This window comes from Callospermophilus lateralis, unplaced genomic scaffold (genome assembly GCF_048772815.1).
Source record: "Callospermophilus lateralis isolate mCalLat2 unplaced genomic scaffold, mCalLat2.hap1 Scaffold_183, whole genome shotgun sequence".
Lineage (NCBI taxonomy): Eukaryota > Metazoa > Chordata > Mammalia > Rodentia > Sciuridae > Callospermophilus > Callospermophilus lateralis.
This window is the reverse complement of record NW_027512861.1, coordinates 776,472-794,891: the sequence shown is the minus strand read 5'-3', so window position 1 is coordinate 794,891 and position 18,420 is coordinate 776,472. Positions and strand designations below refer to the sequence as shown.

General features: G+C 46.6%; 1 protein-coding gene across 1 annotated transcript in view; it reads left to right on the top strand.

The window, feature by feature from the left end:
• The first annotated feature begins 219 nt into the window (after nucleotides 1-219).
• LOC143387993 (CD44 antigen-like) overlaps nucleotides 220-18,420 on the top strand; it is an 81,442-nt gene continuing 63,241 nt past the window's right edge. The window contains 3 exon segments of the mRNA XM_076842044.2: nucleotides 220-309; nucleotides 522-896; nucleotides 1,010-1,232. Of these exon segments, the coding sequence (XP_076698159.2) occupies nucleotides 220-309; nucleotides 522-896; nucleotides 1,010-1,232 (688 nt within the window).

The following is an 18,420-nucleotide window of genomic DNA, read 5'->3' as shown; positions in this document are numbered from 1 at the left end:
AAGAAAGAATGGGTGAATGGGTGGATGAATGAGAGGATGGAAAAAATGATGGGTGGTTATGTTGATGGATGGCAGATGAGTGGAGGAATTCATACATGGGTGGATGATGGAGAAGAGGATGGTGGAGGGATGCAATTTCATGAAGAAATGTGGAAAAAGATGTATGGAATGATAGATAAGTTGTATGGTGGATGAGTGGAAGAACTAGTGGTTGGATGGATGGTTGGATGTGTGGTTGATCTAGTGGATGTTGGGAAGACGGATGAACATGGGTGGATACTGGATGGGCAGAAGGATGGATGGGAGGATGTAAAGAAAGATGGTAGATTGGTGGATGGGTGGATGAAAAACTACTTGGGAGGATGAATGAGTGTGTAAGTGAGTGGAAGGACTGAGGTATCATCCTGGGACCTGAGGATGAACAACACATGGATTTGGGGAGGCAAATTCCAGCCCTGTGGCTGGCCATCAGTAGCTGCCCCTGACCCATCTGTGCACCACGGACTTCACTACTCTCTTAGGGGAAGAAGGACGAGCGCTCCCATAAGCTCTCCACCCCTCACTCTCCACTATGGCCCTGGAAGCGCCATCTGGGCAGGATTTCGCCATTGCCCCAGCTTCTCTCCCAGGATCTCCAGCCGTTCGCCGGGGAAAACCAGAGAATCCTTCCCAGCCTGACTCAGAGAAATTTAGCGGGAAAGGAGAGGCCAGAGGCAGAACTCAGCCGAGAGGTTTTAGGACTCAGTCATCCTCCGGCGGGGGGCGAACTGGCGGGAGAACCCGGCGGTGCATCTGGCGGGTGGGCGCCTCCAGGCGCTGCCACGGTCCGGCAGCTTGGATTTACAACTTCCATTAAGAACCTGGCGGGGGCGGTGGGCCAGGGCCGAGGAGGGCTGGTACGTCTTTAAACCGCTGCTGGCTGCTTAGTCACAGCCCCTCGCTTGGGTGTGTCCTTCACTCGCTCCCTCCCTCTTAGGTCACTCTCTCAACCCTGGAATAAAAACTACAGCCAACTTCCGAGGCGGCCTCATTGCCCAGCGGCCCCCAGCCTCTGACAGGTTCGGTCCGCCCTTGTCGCTGCGTCCTCGGCCCACACCCCACCCCGCGCCCCGGGACCCCCCAGCTCCACTTGCTTGCTCTCGCGGTTCGCGCACACACACCATGGACAAGCTCTGGTGGCGCAGCCTGGGGACTCTGCCTCGTGCAGCTGAGCCTGGCGCAGTTGCAGATCGGTGAGTGACCGCGGCCATCGGGGCCAGCGGAGTGGGAACCCAGGACGGCTCCGCGGGAGCTCCGCGGGCAGAGTGGCCCTGGGGGACTGTAGTCCAGCGGAAGGCGAGCGACTTGGGTTGGATTCTGGAAAGCAGGGCTGGGATTGGCGCTGAACTGCCGGTAGACTCTGCTGGTGGGAAGCATCCTTGTGTTGAGAAGAACCGGGAAAGAGAGAGGAGGCTTCGCTGGGCCGGCTGCCCACGAGCAGTTTTGGGTGAGGTCCTTAGGGCTGGAGCACATGGCCGCAAGTTAACTGTACTCCTGGATGCTTTGCAGGTGTCTGGACTAGCAGGCTCCTGCGCCCAAGGGCTCTCTGAGCCCCGCAGTCTGTGGTTGACAGGGCAGAGCTAGGCAGGGCACAGGCAAGAGGAGCTGAGGCAGGTACTGGCACTGGGACAGGAGGGGTAGGTGCCTGGGTAAGGTGGCCACGCACTTAGAAGCCTGAGAGCCCTTGGCAATGAGATTTCCAGAAAGACAACTGAGAAAGTAAGGGTGGCTCCCCCACTGAATCTGGTTTCCCAAGCCCTTATCGCCCCTCCAGTCACTGACCACCATAACTCTTGTGTAAACTTGAACCAGCTCTGAGGTCAGGTCTGGATGTCTATGAGGGACCAGCCCGGGCAGCTGGGCAGCAGCAGGGAGACTGTATAGGAGAGGCAATGACTGGGCCAGCTGCGACCTCCTGGTTCTGCCAATCAGTCAGGGAAAATCCAAACACTGATAGGGCTGCCTGGTAGCCTTGGAGCTGGAGGGAGCTTGAACATGACGGATTTGCTTATCACTAGCAAAATTAATTTTTCTTTCAAGTAGTGCCAGCTGGGTCACAGAGACAGCTCAGCCTACAGTTAATTCTACTCAGCAAATACTTATTAAACCCAGTTGTTAGGAATACCAGGAAAGCAAAAGACAACCCAACCTGTGGGAACTAGAATTTTGATTCCTGGAACAGAAGCAATGCAAATAATGATAACAACAATAACAACAATAATAGCGCTGTGATAGCACTAGTCACTGTTGTATACTTTCACTGTGTTAAATCCTTTACATATGTTATCTCATTTTACCCTTGCAATAGGAGGAAAACAGAGGCTCAGAGAGGTTAGGTGACTTGCTGAGGTTACACAGCCACAGGTGGTACTGAATATGAACTCAGGTTCATTGAGTTCTGAAGCCTAGGCTTAGAATATGTTAGAATGTACTCCAGGATGGGCGAAGTTGGATAGGATTTGGGGCAGGACTAGACCAGAGGCCACAGGGAACTGGAGCTCCAAGGGGCCTTTGAAAGGCAGAAATGCTCTTATTGGAGGGGAACTGGCAGGAGCCCTGGGCCCAGCCTTAAAGAACAGAGGCCGGGGAGCTTCCCTGAGGCTTCCAGGGAAGGTTGCTCGAATGTTACCCACCGGTGGTGTCTTCTGCTTTGTCTCTGAGTATCTTGATTCTTCTTAGCCTGTCTCCTTCTAAAGGGCCCCCATCCTCAAATACTCTTGACCCTTGGGGTTCTCCCAGAGACCAGCAGGCTCACTCCTGCCTCGGGTTTCCTGGTCTCTTTGGGTGCATCATTCACAGAAGGCACGAGAAGTGCCAGCTGCAGTGAGCACCTGGGTCCTGACTTCCGTGTGCTTGTGAAGTTGTTTAAAAGGAACTGAGACTTGAAAAGGAGACAGGACTTAACGGCAGACCCAGGGCTGGGTAGGCAGAGGTGGAAGAAGAAGGAAGGGAGAGGAATGGAAAGGCACCACCATGGTCCATTCTTGGGTGTGGAAGACTCTGGAAGACCATGAAAATGGAAAGGGGCAAGGCTTTGAGCAGAGGAAAGAAAGGTCCAAACTCTGTATCAGAAAGCATAGCAATAGTCAAAGCTCCTTTAAGCACCTTTGAACCTAGAAACTCAGAGTTGGAGAACAGGTACCTTGAATGAGGTGTGGGGAGAAGAATGTGGCCTTAGAGGCGGAGGAGTCCTCTGTACACCCAATGCCTTCCTCTGTGGTGAAAGGTCAGTGCTAGGGAACTGTACCCCTGGTTTTGAGAAAGAGGGGCGCCTCTGAGAACCCTTCTGCCTGGGGATGGCCGGTACCTTTCTGCTCCCACTGGGGCTTAGAGATGCCTCCATCTCTGGGAGCCAGGGCTTTGGCTGTGTTCCCATGAAAGGAAACCAGGAAGCAGAGCTGCATCCCCTCGGGGGTTAGCACTGATTAATTCAGTGATTCCCCTGGCACACACGGGGCATCCTGAACACGCTTGGTGTGAGTACGTGTGTTGGAGGCTGCAGCCGCAGGAGAAGGGTCTATTTTTTTCCAAATTTTCCCACGTGGGAGGGGATGCTGCACCACATGAAATTCCTAGTTTATGACACATCCCCTTCCATTCATTCAAGAAATATTCCCTGATTCATTGTCATAAACTCAGAGCGGGGGACTCTAAGCATCATTTAGGGAAACACATACATAACACACACACACACACACACGCACACACACACACACACACACACACACTCACATCAAAAAATCACTTCTTTTTCCCAAGGAGGAAGTAGACCATGAAAGAGAGGGACTAGTGACTTGCCCTCTGAGACTGATTAGGGCAGGATACCTTTCATACATTTGGTCTCTAAAATACCTCTATCTTGGAGGTCTGTAGGAGGCTGCCCCAACCCTGCCGAACGCTTGATTAACACTTTAAATACTGTCTTACCACTCATCCCAAGTCTGTAGTTTGCCCCCACAGTAGTTCTGTTTGAGCTTCATAAAGAATGATAATATGAAGGGAAGCTGGTGGAGGAGGAGGGAAACACTAAGGGAGAATAGTGACCAAATTTTATGGCCACAACATGTACATGTACAAATATGTAACAAAGAATTGAATCCATTATTATGTATGATCATAATGCACCAATAAAATAGGAATGAATATATATGTTCCTATTCCATAATATATGTATATAATATAGTCCATGATACACACACACACACACACACACACACATTATGGTAAAGCAAGTTCATGCTCAAGAACAATTCCACCTTGTCCTGGGGCTTCTGTTGCCTCCTGAGACATCTGTGGATGCCGGTTTTAAAATCTGGCACTTTGCTATTGTACCAGATGGTTCTATGCAAAGCAGGGTCCTAAGTTTCTAGGAAAATAGCACTCACTAAGCACCAATTCTATGCTAAACATTGAGCTGGGGGTTGCCATGAGTCCTTACATAAGCCTCACAGCAGCCCTATGCATGAGTGTGTTCTTCACTCCATTTTCTTGATAAAGAATTTGAGGCTCCAACTTCACCCATCCTGGAGTACATTCTAACATATCCTAATTTGACTTGCCCAAGGATACAGTGGTAGAGTTATGTTTTCCCCGTAGTCTCAAATCCCCCCAGGTTGAACCTCAGGGCCTCTGCTCCGTCCATTCATTACTTTCCTTTGGAGAACTTTGGGAACTGTGTGTGATCCTCCCATCCTCCTGTCTTCCGAGGCCAGCACAGCCTGGCATGAATGGCTTTGCCCTCCACCCTCGGGCTGGTTGTGGATTCTTGAATACCCTGCCCTGCCCTGCCCTGTCCTGACTCGTCATTCTGCAGGCCTGGCCGCAGCTGTCAGAGATGTCAACCTTCTTAGTTGTTGCTAAAATAAGTCAGTCGATTCCCTTATCAGAGTCCAGCTGCCCTTCTAGACATGCTCTCATTTGCAAACTTGGAAAAAATGGAGAGGTTGCTCCCTAAGAGAAAAGTCAGGGCAAAGGCCTCCCCTGAAATTGAGAAAGAGACCCTGAAGATGCTCTCACACTGACCTTGCAGGCGCTTCTTATGCAGCAACCTGCAGGGGCCCTTGGTCACAGGCTCATTAGCAGGTTATACCTGCCCCTGGTAAGGGGAAGTCTTGGTTCCCCCTTGGGCTGACATGGTTCTCTGCAAAAGTCAAGGATTTTGAGCCAAAACTAGTGTGGAATGCCAGGTGACATGGGGCCACCCAAGAGATGGTGAATCAGCTGGAGTCTGCTGATGGTCAGAAGGTTGCAGGAGGCGAGCGAGGCCTCCCCAGCAGCCCAGCCAGGGGCTGAGGGAGAGATTAGCTGTGGTTGTTTCCCCAACACCTCTGTTTTAGTCAACTCCACCCAGACCCTGAAAGGGAAGTGATTCTTGTGAAAGAAGGAGCTGAAGAAGGTGGCGGAGGCTGCCTCCCACAGCGTCGTTTTCAAAGGGGATCTTTTGGACCCCAGAGAGAAATTCTGGGGGTTTGCAAAGTGAGATGCCAATGACTCAATTTCCATTGTGTCTCCACTTAAAAGAGGACACAGGTGTTCTTTAGGGAGAACTGGTTCCTCCCATTTGAAATTTAAACCCTACTCTCCACTCATGGAGCAGATGAAATTTTTTTTTAAAACACTCCCCCAAACTGGGTCTGAGAAGCCAGCCCCATCCGCCAAGAGGAATAGAAGGGGTATTTCTCTTATCTGTCTTCTACAGCTCTGTGGAGCCCCCTGATATCAGGGATCATATTTTCTTCATTTTTTTGGAGTTCCAGACCCTAGAGCTGGTACACCTTTGTGACCAGAAACTATTTGTTGAACTGAGTTGAAGTTCTAGAATATAGACCTACTTCTCCATAGGAATGCTAGCTGGCTGGCTGGTCTGCTTAAGAGGCCAGTGCATTCATGTGCTGAATGTACGTGCCATCGGGGGCGCTGGCTGGCTTGGCTCTGGGCAGGGCTGAGGGGCAACTGCCTGCCACAGGGCTCATGTTTGGTCAGCCCGAGCAGAGAGCTCACTCATCTGCTTGTGGCTTTAGTGGCTGCTTGCTGTGGCCAGGGAGGGCAGGGTTGTATAGATGGTTAGGCCAAGAAGGGAAAGGGAGAGGATGACACCAATCCCAAACTGAAGCCTCAAAATATAACACTCCCCAGCAGTGCCCAGTGTGGAGGTCTGGCCATTTGGGAGCCTCCATGTTGAGGGTGGAATCCACAGGTGAGAGGCCAACCTAACCCCCACGCCTGCTTCTGAAAGGTGGTGGTGGCTGAGAGAGAAGCCGGAGGGCTTCACAGAAGCTTCTGGCTGTCTCCTGTGGGGCTCTCTGGGAGAGAGAGAATTATCAAGCTGCCTTCCAACATGATGGTGCTGCAGGAAAGATGCCCATGTGCAGGGAAGCCTGACCTCTGACAGAGAGCCACACTGACCTCCTCTTCCCAGTTTGCCAAGTGGGAAGTTGTCCACAACTGGGCCAAGTCCTGCCTTCCCGTGGGTCCCCTGCCCCATGAGACTCAGACGGGAATTCGGGCACAAAATGAGTGCATGGGTATTACAGGGGACAGAAACTCATGGAACCAGATCTCCCCGAGTTTGGGGTGCACTGGCAGCCTGGGTGTGTCCTCCTGAAGCAAGTGTCCTTCATAAGGGCAAGTGTGGGCAGATGGGTCTCAGGTGGGTGTGGAGGGACTGAGTCACCAACCGCTTTGCAAAACTCAGATCCCTAAAACCTGCCTTGGGTCTTCACCTTTTTAAAATTTTTCTTTCTTTCTTTCTTTTTTTTTTTTAACTAAAAATATTTTCCATTGGTTCTTTTTAGTTCTGCATGGCAGTAGAGTCCATTTTGACATAATTACACAAACATGGAATATATGTTGTTCTAATTCAGACCTCAGTAGGGTCTCGACCTTTTGAGAGTAAAAGTTAATTGCAAGACTTTGGTATGTGTGTGGGGGTGTGCTCATCACCAGTCATTTTGAGCATTTACTATGGTGTCACAGCAAGTCTTTTCTGGTGGTGGCTGAAATTTCATGTTGTTGTTTTAGAGTTCTTGTATCTTCTGCACTTGCTTTTTTGTGGCTTGTTCTATGTTTCTGAGATACCATCATCACCGTTGGTAATAATAGCAAACACGGGGTGCTGACGATGTGCTAGCACATACCAGTTGCTTCCTGTATGCTAACTCACCACACACCAGCCTCATGAAGGTGATGCTGTTGTTATTCTTCTTATACATATAAGGAAACTGAGCATGGGGAATTTAAGTAACTGGGCCAAGGTCACACAATTGGGATTTGATGGAGATGGGATTCAGACCCAGCAGGTCTGGCTACAGAGTTCATGCTCTCGGTCAAAATGATGGTGATTTTCCTGGTATATTAAGATTTCAGGGCATCCCCCAAACCTAGATGATTTTACCTGGGAGTATTCTGGTTGTTTTCAAAAACTATTTGGGAATCTGGTTGTGTGTGGGATCATAATGCCCACAGAGCTGGTTTTGCTTTTCCTTTTCAAACACAATGTCAGAGGAGAGAATTGGAATTGCAAAAATGAAGGGGGGAGAAGTCATCATGAAAACTCTTCCCATTCATACGATGAGTGGCTCATTCATTCCAATCCCTGCATGGAAGTTCTACACTCCTTTACTGATGGGATGTTGGGGAGGGTGTAGGACTGGAGAAGATGGTGAATTGAGTTCACTGTTACATCAGTATTTCTCACCAGGATGAAAAGTGAAGGCTCTTGATTGGTATTTCTCCATCAGCTAGGACCATGACTCAAGATTGGGCAAAATGGAAATGAACCAACTGAATAGCAGCAAAATGTTGGCCTGTTTAAAAGCCCCAGGTTCGAAGGTCTTCTTTCTATCACTTACAACTGTAGGGAGGGGCCTGTCAGGAGTCAGGCTTCCCACATCCAGGGCACAAAGAACTCAGCCCAAGCCAAGTTTGGCCCAGTAGGTGAACATCAGTCACATCATGGAGCAAGTGAATTTTCTCCGCATACCCCTGGATGAAAAACAAGCCACCCAGGAAGGCAGGAGGCAAAGCCCCTTGGGGACATCTGATTTAGTTTGCAAGACAGAGTCCAGGCAGTTAACCTGGGAACAGGGAAGTGTCCAAGGTTCCCCATCGGTTTTGGTTTGGGTGCACTCAAGCGGGTCTTTGTGCCTTCTGGGAGGACCCATGCACCAGTCAGAGAGTTAAGCAGCACCTTGTTGTACTTCATCTCCTTGAAGACATGGGTGATGACTGTAATGCCTCTTCACAGGTGTTCACACTATGCAAATTAAGGTGCCAGGGACTAATGAACAGTTCCATGCAGACTCTGACCTAGAGTGTTGTTTTCACCCATACCTCTCGCCCCACACTTTGTAAACTATGAAAGCATTAAATGAGTGTCTCCTCATTTAATGTTCTATGTCAGCCACAAATGTTGCCAATGCTGAACGTTCCCAGTTCAAAACCCAGAGTCCAGCAGGCCTGAGCACCCATCTGGCAGCCTTCAGATGACCAGCCCTGTAGCCACTAGGGAGCTGCAGGCTCCACACCTCGGAGGGAGGACAGGAGCCCCGAACATACAGATGCAGACAAGAGTTTGAAGAAGAAATCTCTTGCCCAGGAGACTGCCTTTGCACTGGATCCTCTGTGCTGGTACTAGCTGTTTTCATATGTCAGGTTCATACCTTTAGGCAACTTAAGTAACTTTCACTTTCCTTTATGATCTTCCAGTTGTTCCCCCTGTTAATTTATAAAGACTCTGTGGTATGCCTTCAGTTAAAAAGAGGTTCTAAGGATGTCCCTTAGCCTTGTAATGACTCTAAAGTCCCTTAGGGGAAAGCCCATGCCTCGGGTACATTTTTGTACAACTAGAGCTCCCAGCTGTTGGCATATCCCCCCAATTATAGTAAGGGCTAAATAAATACTTAGATGGTTGAATGAATAACATTTCTAGATTTGACTAGGAAAGCAATCCCCATCATTTACCATTTGTGATTTTTATAGGTTTGGTCTAATTCTTTTTCATGTTCTACAGGGGAAAAATATTTTTTCTAATGCCTCTTGTAATGACTCTTGAACCTTGAAATATCTTTTCTCAGCACTGTCTCAGGTTTTAGTGGATCCTTCTGGAGGTTTGACATATCAGGCAATATAGGAAAAGTTTAGAGCTCATTCTTTTCCTTTAAGTCTGGCTCCTTCTTTGCCTCAGTTTTTATTTTTTAATCTGGTTTCATGTATTATGAACTCTGACTCTCAGAATCATATTCTCAATATGCTCAGAGAGAGTATGTTGGCTTTTTGGTCACTACGTTAAAAGGAAAATATAAAAAGTGTTGGTTCTTTCAATCCATGATTTAAAAATCTTCCAAACCAAGGATCACCTCCATATAACCACATAGCCCAAAGGAGGAGGCCGGGCCTTGTGGGAGGGTGCATGGAGGTGTTAGGGTAATAAAAGAAGACAGACTTCAGTTTATTCCTCTCTCTCCTACGTGGAAGCAGTATGAGCTCAGGCAGTCGCACTGTTAAGCTTCAAGAAAGATATTTTGTTCATCATTTCTAAAGCTATGTGTCTAGTACATAGAAAGTACCCCAAGGGGCTGTGGTTTGGGCTCAATGGTAGAGTGCTTGCCTTGCACATGTGAGGCCCTGGGTTTGATCCTCAGCACCACATAAAAAAAATAAATAAACAAAATAAAGGTATTGTGTTCATTTACAACTAAAAATAAAAGAAATTACCCAAAGAATAGAAATGATTGTGCTATTTTAGTTCTGAGTACTGATTCATTATGTGATGTTCAGAAAATCTTTTTTAACCCAACTTTACCACCATTTTTCCATGTTTAAAATGAGAGGGCTGGATTCTAATGGATCTCTCAAGTTCTTTCCAGGCCTTTTGTTCTATAAATTCACCATTCTGTGGGCCCACTAATACCTCAGTTTCATAAAACTTAATGGAAAGAATAACACTATTATAATGCAGTACCAAAAAAATGTGGTGTCTGGTTTATATTAAGTGTCAGAAGTGAATTATTGGTCCATGCCAGAAACAAGCATATGGACCCAGTTACCCTATAAATGCCAATAAGCCAGAATGACTCCGAGGGAGAAGGCACGTTGCCCAGAGTCCTCCACTCTCATTGCCTGGGGAGTGGACAGCTGAAGAAGCTCAGGTCAGAAAAGTTGACATGTCCCACCCACACAGCTGACACTCCAGGAATCCAGGCCTAGAGTTACCTGTAGGTTCTAAATGCAAGGTCCTTTAAACTGTCCTTGCGAAACATTGCTCCAAGTCAGAACAGCCAGCTCATAAAGGAAAGAAAAGATGGTGTCTTCACTCTTAAAGCTCCAGGAACACCTTTGAATTCTCAGTTTCCCTAAAGGAACCTTGCAACATGAACCACAACACTCAGCCAAAGCTCAACTTAGAGGATGAGCTTTAGTATCTTATGGAAAAACATTATGAGAATCTTAAAGAAAAAACAGAAAAGAAAAACAAAAGTACAAACCCATGTATGTACATATATACTACCTACATATAAAATTTAGTCAAGGCTCTGAGTTAGACAGGTCTGTGTGTTGGTGAGCTGCTGCTTCTACGGAGAGTCTTCCAGACTCCCTCTAAGTTTGTTTGTTTTCCCAGGAAGCCAGAGAAACTCTTGCTCTAAGTGGGCAGAGGAAAAAAAAAGGAGCCTAAAGACTTTATTACTGAGGAGTTTGTCTAAATGGGTCAGAGGCTAAATCCTCTGTCTGGTTCCAGTCTTCTATCAGTCACTGAAAATCCTGGTCAGATTACAGCCTATTCTGATTGTTCCCAATTTACACCCATCACGAATCCTTTGACCATGGGTTTGGGTTGAAATTAAATTCCAGATGGGTTCAGGTCTCATGTCACATACAATGCCCTCAATTAGGGTTGAATGTGGTTCAGCCATCTGGATCTCCAGCTCATCATTCAGACACAAGTATTATTTTAGGAGAATTGAGAACCCACACATACCCAGCCAAGGTCTAGCATTTCTCCCTTAGACACAGGATGACAAGGGCAAGGTCCTTCCCTTATTGGTTGTTTCTCTTTCCCCAGTTTTAAAATGGTGACAAACAGACCCCTTTAGCTTATTAGAGTGTATGGTGTGATTGGTTCTGTGGAAAGAAGTGGGCGAGGTAGAAGAGCTAGTTTCCTCAGAATTTTACAGTTTAGTAGAATAGAAGTTTAGTAGGTGAAAGAGTTGTACCTAAGAGCAAATAACCAAGTGTTGGTAGATCAGAAAACAAACAAACAAACAAACAAAAAAACCAGACATCTTCCTGAGCTGGGACTATATGGGAAGGCTTCAAGAATTTGAGGATGACTTGAATGTGGAAAGAAGATGGATACAGAAGAGGAGAGAAACCCCAGGACAGGATAGAGAATGGACCAAAAGTTTAAAGCAGGAGAAATTAATATGACTGAATCAGGGACAGAAGAGGGGTCAGCCTGCCTGGATAAGAAAGTCCATGTTGGGGCTGGGGCTGGGGCTGGGGCTGGGGCTGAGTGGTAGAGCACTCACTTAGCATGTGTGAGGCATTGGGTTCGATCCTCAGCACTGCATAAAGATAAATACAATAAAGGTATTGTGTCCATCCACAACTAAAAATATTTTTAAAAAAAATAAAGTCCACGTTGAAGAACAGTGAGGGATAGCGTTGGACTGATTCTAGGTAATTGGTTAATAGTGGCACTGCATTACTAACTTCCCTAGCACAGAAGTCTGATGACTCATCTGTCAGTGCTAACAGAGTTTCAAAGCAAGACAGCTTCAGTATCGGTCGAGAGAGAACCCTGACAACTTGACCTGGGTTAGAAAGTGGCAGTTTAAGTGAATCCCAAACAGTCCTCAGCAGCCATAGCAAGTAGAAGTCAGCTCTTGTGACATTTCCTACTGACTCCCAGAGCTTTCTGAAGTGCTGTACTAAGAAGTCAAACCTTGACTCAGCTACAGAGAGTGCTGTGATCCATTAGTGATATCTGCCATGGACAAAAAAAAAAATGGAAGATTTGACCCCCAGGTGATATCACTGGGCTATCACCATAGTAGAGCAACAGCTTTCTCCAGCTTATGCTTCTGATCGTTAGTATAGAAGGTTCTGGGAGTTCAGTCATTCCTGAAGGTAGCCAAGTAGCCACACTGTCAGCTCCACCTCCTTTCAGAGTAGTCTAAAAACAGTCTTACTGAGAGTTGCTTGGGCCTTCTCTTATGATTCACCCCCATTCTGTTTTCCCGTCACCCCAAGTGCAGTTAGTTGCTGGGAGTCAGGAATCTCCTCTGAACAAGGGCCAGGCTTCCTGGCAAAGGGTGCCATCTCTGCATCGCCTTCTCCATCTGCAAACCGAGAATACAAAAAATGACGCCTCACCCATGGGGGTGATAGGAGGAATAACAAGCTAATGGGGAAAAAGCCTTTGAATATGAAAGGGTTGTACGTTGCATGTTAATTACGACTTTTATCAGCCCTAGAGCTTCTGCATTCTCAGCTGCCACGGGAGCTCTGCTGTGCCTCCCAAATGCAAAAAAATAGCAGCTTCCCGTGGACGGGCCCCACTGGGTCCTGCTTGTAGCATCCAAAGTCAAGAAATCTGGATTCTGAACTTAGGCTGGCCAGCCAGCTTTGGGCCACTCAAGTTTCCTACTACTCATCCCCAAGGGGAAAAAAAATAGTCTCCCTACCTGGACAGGTAAGATAAGATAGAACCAAGGTATAAACAAAAGGCTCCATCAAGAGTCTACTAGAAATAGCCCCTGGGTAAGTTTAGGACACTCTGCTCTAGTTCCCATCCTGTGAAAGCCTAATTGTGTGACCTTGGGCTATTGGCTCCAGTCTAATGCTTCAATATACTGTGTGAACCACCAGGGGATAATAATCCCTCTGCCTCCCCCAGACCTCTCCACCTTGGCCTCCTGGTGTGAAAGTGTTTTGTGCTGGTAGGCAGGAGCATGTGATGTAAAATTACAAGGTGCTATTATTACCTGAGGTGAATTTTGCCTTTATCTATGGCTCCTGTTGCTGGATGACCCCAATCATTGAAACTGTATTCTTCGGAATGCTCACCAACCTTCTGGGAGCTGCCTGCCATCCCCTGCTTATCTAGGAGGGCCCAGTCCTGGCTCAGACATCTTGGTTGTGGCCATTTCCTGAGGCATGAAAATTCATTCAGGCTGGCAGGGGACCAGGCACTCTGCCAAGATGAGTCTCAATGCATTTGCGGTGGTAACTCCATAGAAGCACAAGGTGGGATGCTTCTTAGATGCTTTGCTAGGGTTGATGGGTCAGCTCGGAGGCTCAGGTTGAATGGAGCCTACACAGTAGCACTCAGAAGTAGAGAAAGAGAGAAAGGGCTCTCTGTGCAAAGTTAGCCTGGCCTGGTGACCAAAAGTCAAAGATGATGGCATGTCAGAGTGGAAAGGGTGGTAAAAATAGTTTTATTGGACTAGACAAGGAAACAGAGCCTCGAGGACTTCAAGGGACTGGCTTGAGGTCATACAACTATTTAGTAGCAAAACAATCTGACTCCCGGACCTTTCCATTTTGTCCTCTGAAATGATAGAGGAGAAGGCATTGAGCAAGAGGACAATGGGCTGAAATTTCCCCAAGGAGACCTGAAGTTCAAAAACAGAGGAAGACTAAATAAACGGTGTTTTGGTGACACAATGGGAAACGGTGAGGTGATTCCCCTCTTCTGGAGCCCTCGCAGTGCTGGACCTGGTTTCCTGTGACTATCTTGCATGTCCTTATTTGGTATCTGTTTTGATCCTTTTTTGCCTTAATGAACCTTTGGATCCAAAGGGCCCAAGAGCAACCTGGCCTGGGTTCTGCTCAGCCTCTCTGAGCAGTTCTATGAGTTGGATCAACAAGCAGGGGTTTTCAAATGATTCTGTTTTTCACTCAGCATGTGTGCATGGAACACCAGTGTGTGTTCTGCTGTACTAGGCATTGGGGTACAACTTGAAACCAGAGAGGCACGGCCGCTTCCGTGATAAGCTTACAGTCCATCACCGAGACAGATGGTAAACAGCTAATAAGCCCCTATTTAATTATACCGTGTGAGTGTTATGAAGGAGAAGCCCAAGGTCTTGTGAAAGCGTGTAACAGGGAGCTCCCATCCGATCTAGGCCTCTTAGAACCTCCAGGTTGCCGGGTCCCCACAGTTCCTGGAGGACCCCGCTTGTTGGGTTTCTCAGAACCCTTCCTACTCTCAGTTTGAGGATGGGATCAAAGCTTCACACGGCAGCTCTAACTAGACTGTCCCCTCTCCTGACTGCCTCACAATTGGGTCCTCTGAGTAAGAAAGCAAGAAAAACATAGTTTCACTCCTCAAAAATTCTGAGAGCTACTGGTTTGCCCTACCTGCTCTGCCACAGACAACGATGGGTTGAGAACCATGGGACCCTCCAAGCTGACTCCGGATTTTAGAAGCAGATGGTGGAAGAGCATAGGAACCCAAATTCTAGAGAAAGAGAAAAAAAAGGGGGGCACCATGTGGCTTGGAGGTCATTTTAGGCAGGGAAAGGGGAGGGTGTTATAACTGACTTAGGATCTTGAGTGTTAAATTTTGGTTTAGGATTAAACCTCATCCATTTGCTTGACCCTTTCTTGGTCTTATAGCTGAAGCTTGGAACCAAGGTTTACTTAGCATATGTGTGCAGGCGGAGGGTGTTGCAGAATGACTTCTGGCTAAAAGGGCCTCCATGTTTTATCTCCTTTGCTTCTGGTGACTTCTTGGGAGATGACAAGGGCAGATTCTTTCAAAACAGTGATACGAATGTGGCATTATTTAAGATCCTGTCAAATGTATGCACAGTCAATGATAAAGATATGTAACAACTGGTGGAGTGTAGGCAACAACTAATCCAAATGATCAGTGGTCAACAGCTGTGTCTGGTAAATGAGAACAGATTCAAGGTTATCCCCCACTAACGGCACAAATATCTGTCTCACCACATTGAGTCAGATGTACTTTCTTGGATAGGAGAGTGAGGGTTATAACTCCCATGACTAAAGAGAAGCTGCAATCCATCTATGCATCAAACTATGAGATTGTTATCCATTGGGTCTTGGTTTGTAGCTATCAGTGCAGTGTAAGTAACAGAGCAATCAACTCTCCTAAAGTATTATCTTCCACAACAAGAAGTCTGGGATGAGACCATTCCAGGAGTTCAGTGATATTGATATTGATATTGGAGGAATGGTTTTTCCAGGAGTGCTTGATTGACTTCTATTTACTTCTCATTGGACAAGTGGGATCACATCCCTAACCAGTCCCTGATGAGGAGAAACTGGACCTTAATGCTTCACCAAGGTCAATCATAACCTGTCCACTGGAGCTAGGAGTCTGGGCTTCTGCCCCCACCCCAAAGCACAAGTTGAGGGTTTCCAGACAAAAGTTGGGTTAGTCAGAAGAAAACCATGTTGCAGTGATAACAATGTGCATTAGAGTCAGTAAGAGCCACTTGGTGGAGTTGTGGTTTGAAACTCTATCTGGGCCAAAGAAAAAAGGTACAACTAAGTTCTTGCTTTCCTGAGCCACATCCTCCACATTTTTTTTCTGAGAAGACTCACTTAATGGATAGAGTCCACATGGAGACACAATATAATTTGAGGTTTACATGGTCTTTGGCTTATTCTCAGTCATAGTAGTCACAACTTTATCCTTTCTTCTCTCCCATAAAAGGAAATAACTTCAGGGAATAACCTTAAGTTTGATATAATTCCAAAAAATAGTCTATCTTTTGCATACTTGAGAACTTTATTATTAGAAACTCAGTATTTAATAGGCCATTTCAGCACTGTTGGAATAACACCACACCCCAGGACTGCTATCATGATCCATTAACAACCAATCACCATGGCCTTGGATGAGCATCTCATCCTGTAAATTATGAAATGACGACCCCCAAGAGATATGGCTGGCTTCTTTTTTCTATTACACTTTTCTACTGGAGTGTTTTAATGGGTGTGAAGTGTTTTCATCTCCATTATCTAATCTGGTCTTTACATTAATTTTGTGGTTGGCATTATCATCCTTTTGTATGGGAGGGAAACTTAATGACTTTCCCAAGGTCATTACAAGTCAAGGTCATAGCTAATTAGGACAGGATGGAGATCTGAACGCCAGAGCTGATGTTCATGTCACCACACAACACTGGCTCCCCATGGATCTTACTTGGTTTTAGGAGTCTGGGATTGGCTATTGAATTTTGGATTAATTGGTCTTTCAAAGGCAGAATCCTTCCTAATAGTTTCTTTGAGTTCAAAACTCAAGGGCCCAACATCTTGGCCTTTTAACACACCCAAAAATGAACAGGAGGGTTTTCTGGGCCAGTTCCCTGCCTCTATACATTTAGCACATGAATGTAACATCCTGGGGGAGGCCTTCAGGAATTTTTTGTGTGATTTTCACTTTTTTTAACACTTAAACAAAGTTAAAGGATCTATGATGACTCTATTCACATGTGTTTATAGATGGTTCTCACAGATGTGGTTGTTTCTTGTACAGGAAGAAAGCCAGTTCTTCTTAGTATCTAACCATGAAGAGCTAGAAGAAATGGATTCTGTTAAGCCAAAATGACTTATGCTTTATTTTGAGGCTGAATTTCCAGACTGGGAGCCTTGTTGAGCATTAGCCTGGCCAGCTAGTTCTAAATCCACCCCTCAGTCCTAAGCTGTAGTGCATTTCCTAAGGAAGGCTTCCCATGGGGACAGCAAGGGCCCTGGAGAGGAAAGGCTTCCAATTATAAGAAGCTTTCTACTGCAGCAGGCATTTCTGCTAGAATACTCATCGTGCTATGGGGTTGAATTGTTTAACATCTGTCTTCCCCACTGAACTGTAACTTTATGTTACCGTGACATTGTCTGCCTTATCTGAAGCCGTGGTCCTACTAGCAATGTCTAGTATATGAAGGCACTGGACAGAATCTTGCTTGCTTGGTTGGAATTGGGGTTCTCTTTTGGAAGGCCTGTATCCACTTTAGTGTTGGGGAGGTTTGGATGAGATTGTGTTTTACCATGATGAATTCAGGATAGGATTTCCAAATTCAACTTTTAATAATAACTTTATCGGCCAGGTGCAGTGGCACTCACCTGTAATCCCAGCAGCTCGGGAGGCTGAGGCAGGAGGATCACGAGTTCAAAGCCAGCCTCAGCAACAACAAGGCACTAAACAACTCAGTGAGACCCTGTCTCTAAATAATACAAAGTAGGGCTGGGGATGTGGCTCAGTGGTTGAGTGCCCTGAGTTCAGTCCCTGGTACGCCCCCCCCCCCATAAATAACTTTATATCTATTAATTTCTATCATCTATTATCTATCTCTGTCTATCATCTCTATTACCCATTTCTCCATCATCTATCTTCTATTTATTCCTATTTCAATAAGAGACAAGTGTGTAAAGAGCGAGGGAGGGCCAGCCAGCAGGCCACCTCTCTCTCCTCCTTCATCCTCCGGGCTGTGTGCCTCCCCACTTCTCTCGCCAGCTTTGTTAAGTGGCACTGTCTAAGAGTAGCGTGGGAAGCCGAATAAATGCAACATCTCATCACGTAGGATGAATGTAAAGGACAAGGGGGAAAATCTCTTCCAAAAGGAGAAAGTTGGAACAAGGTTCGGGGACGCAAACCAGGCTCCTTCTTTACTGGGGGCTGAGAGAGGAGCTCCCTGCAGGTCCCTCCTGGGACATGTGGCAGCTCCTTCTCCCTTCCAACAAGTACCATCAGGTAGCTCACAGACTCCTCCATCCTTTTGAAGCCTATTGGAGCTTTCTGTTTTTATATTGTTTGGATGGTTAAAGTCAACAGCCACTTTTGTGTTCTGCATTGTTTGCATTGTTAAAAACTTTGAAAAACCCATCTGGTTTCTTCCCCAAAAGAGCTTCCCAGACCTCCTGGGATATGGTCAGAAACAGGCCCCTCTTTAAACAGGCACAGGAAACAGTGTTTCAAAACCAGGTCTCTATCTTCTTCTAAAGGCTAGACTGAGCACAATTACTCCAGCCTACATAGTTGAGTCTCTGGGCTATTGGGGATCCTCTGATGTCCTGGGTGCTCAGAAAGCACTGTGGACCCTGTAGTGACAGCCACATTCGAGTGCTGTCACTCAAAAATTACGTCTCTTTAAGCAATTCATTTACCTGCTCAGTGCCCTGATTTTCTCATCTTTAAAACAGAATTATAGTACCTATAGCTTAGGATCGTATTAGGACTGATGTGAGGGGGTCCATGAAGCCCTTTGATAGAATTTCTGGCATGGAGTAAGCACTCAACAGTAATAATTATGATGGTTGTTATGATCATAGCAATCATAGGCCTCTCCCTTCACCATTCACCCCTGACTGTGCTCCCGCCACACTCCAGAAGGCTTCCAGCTGCCTTTGACA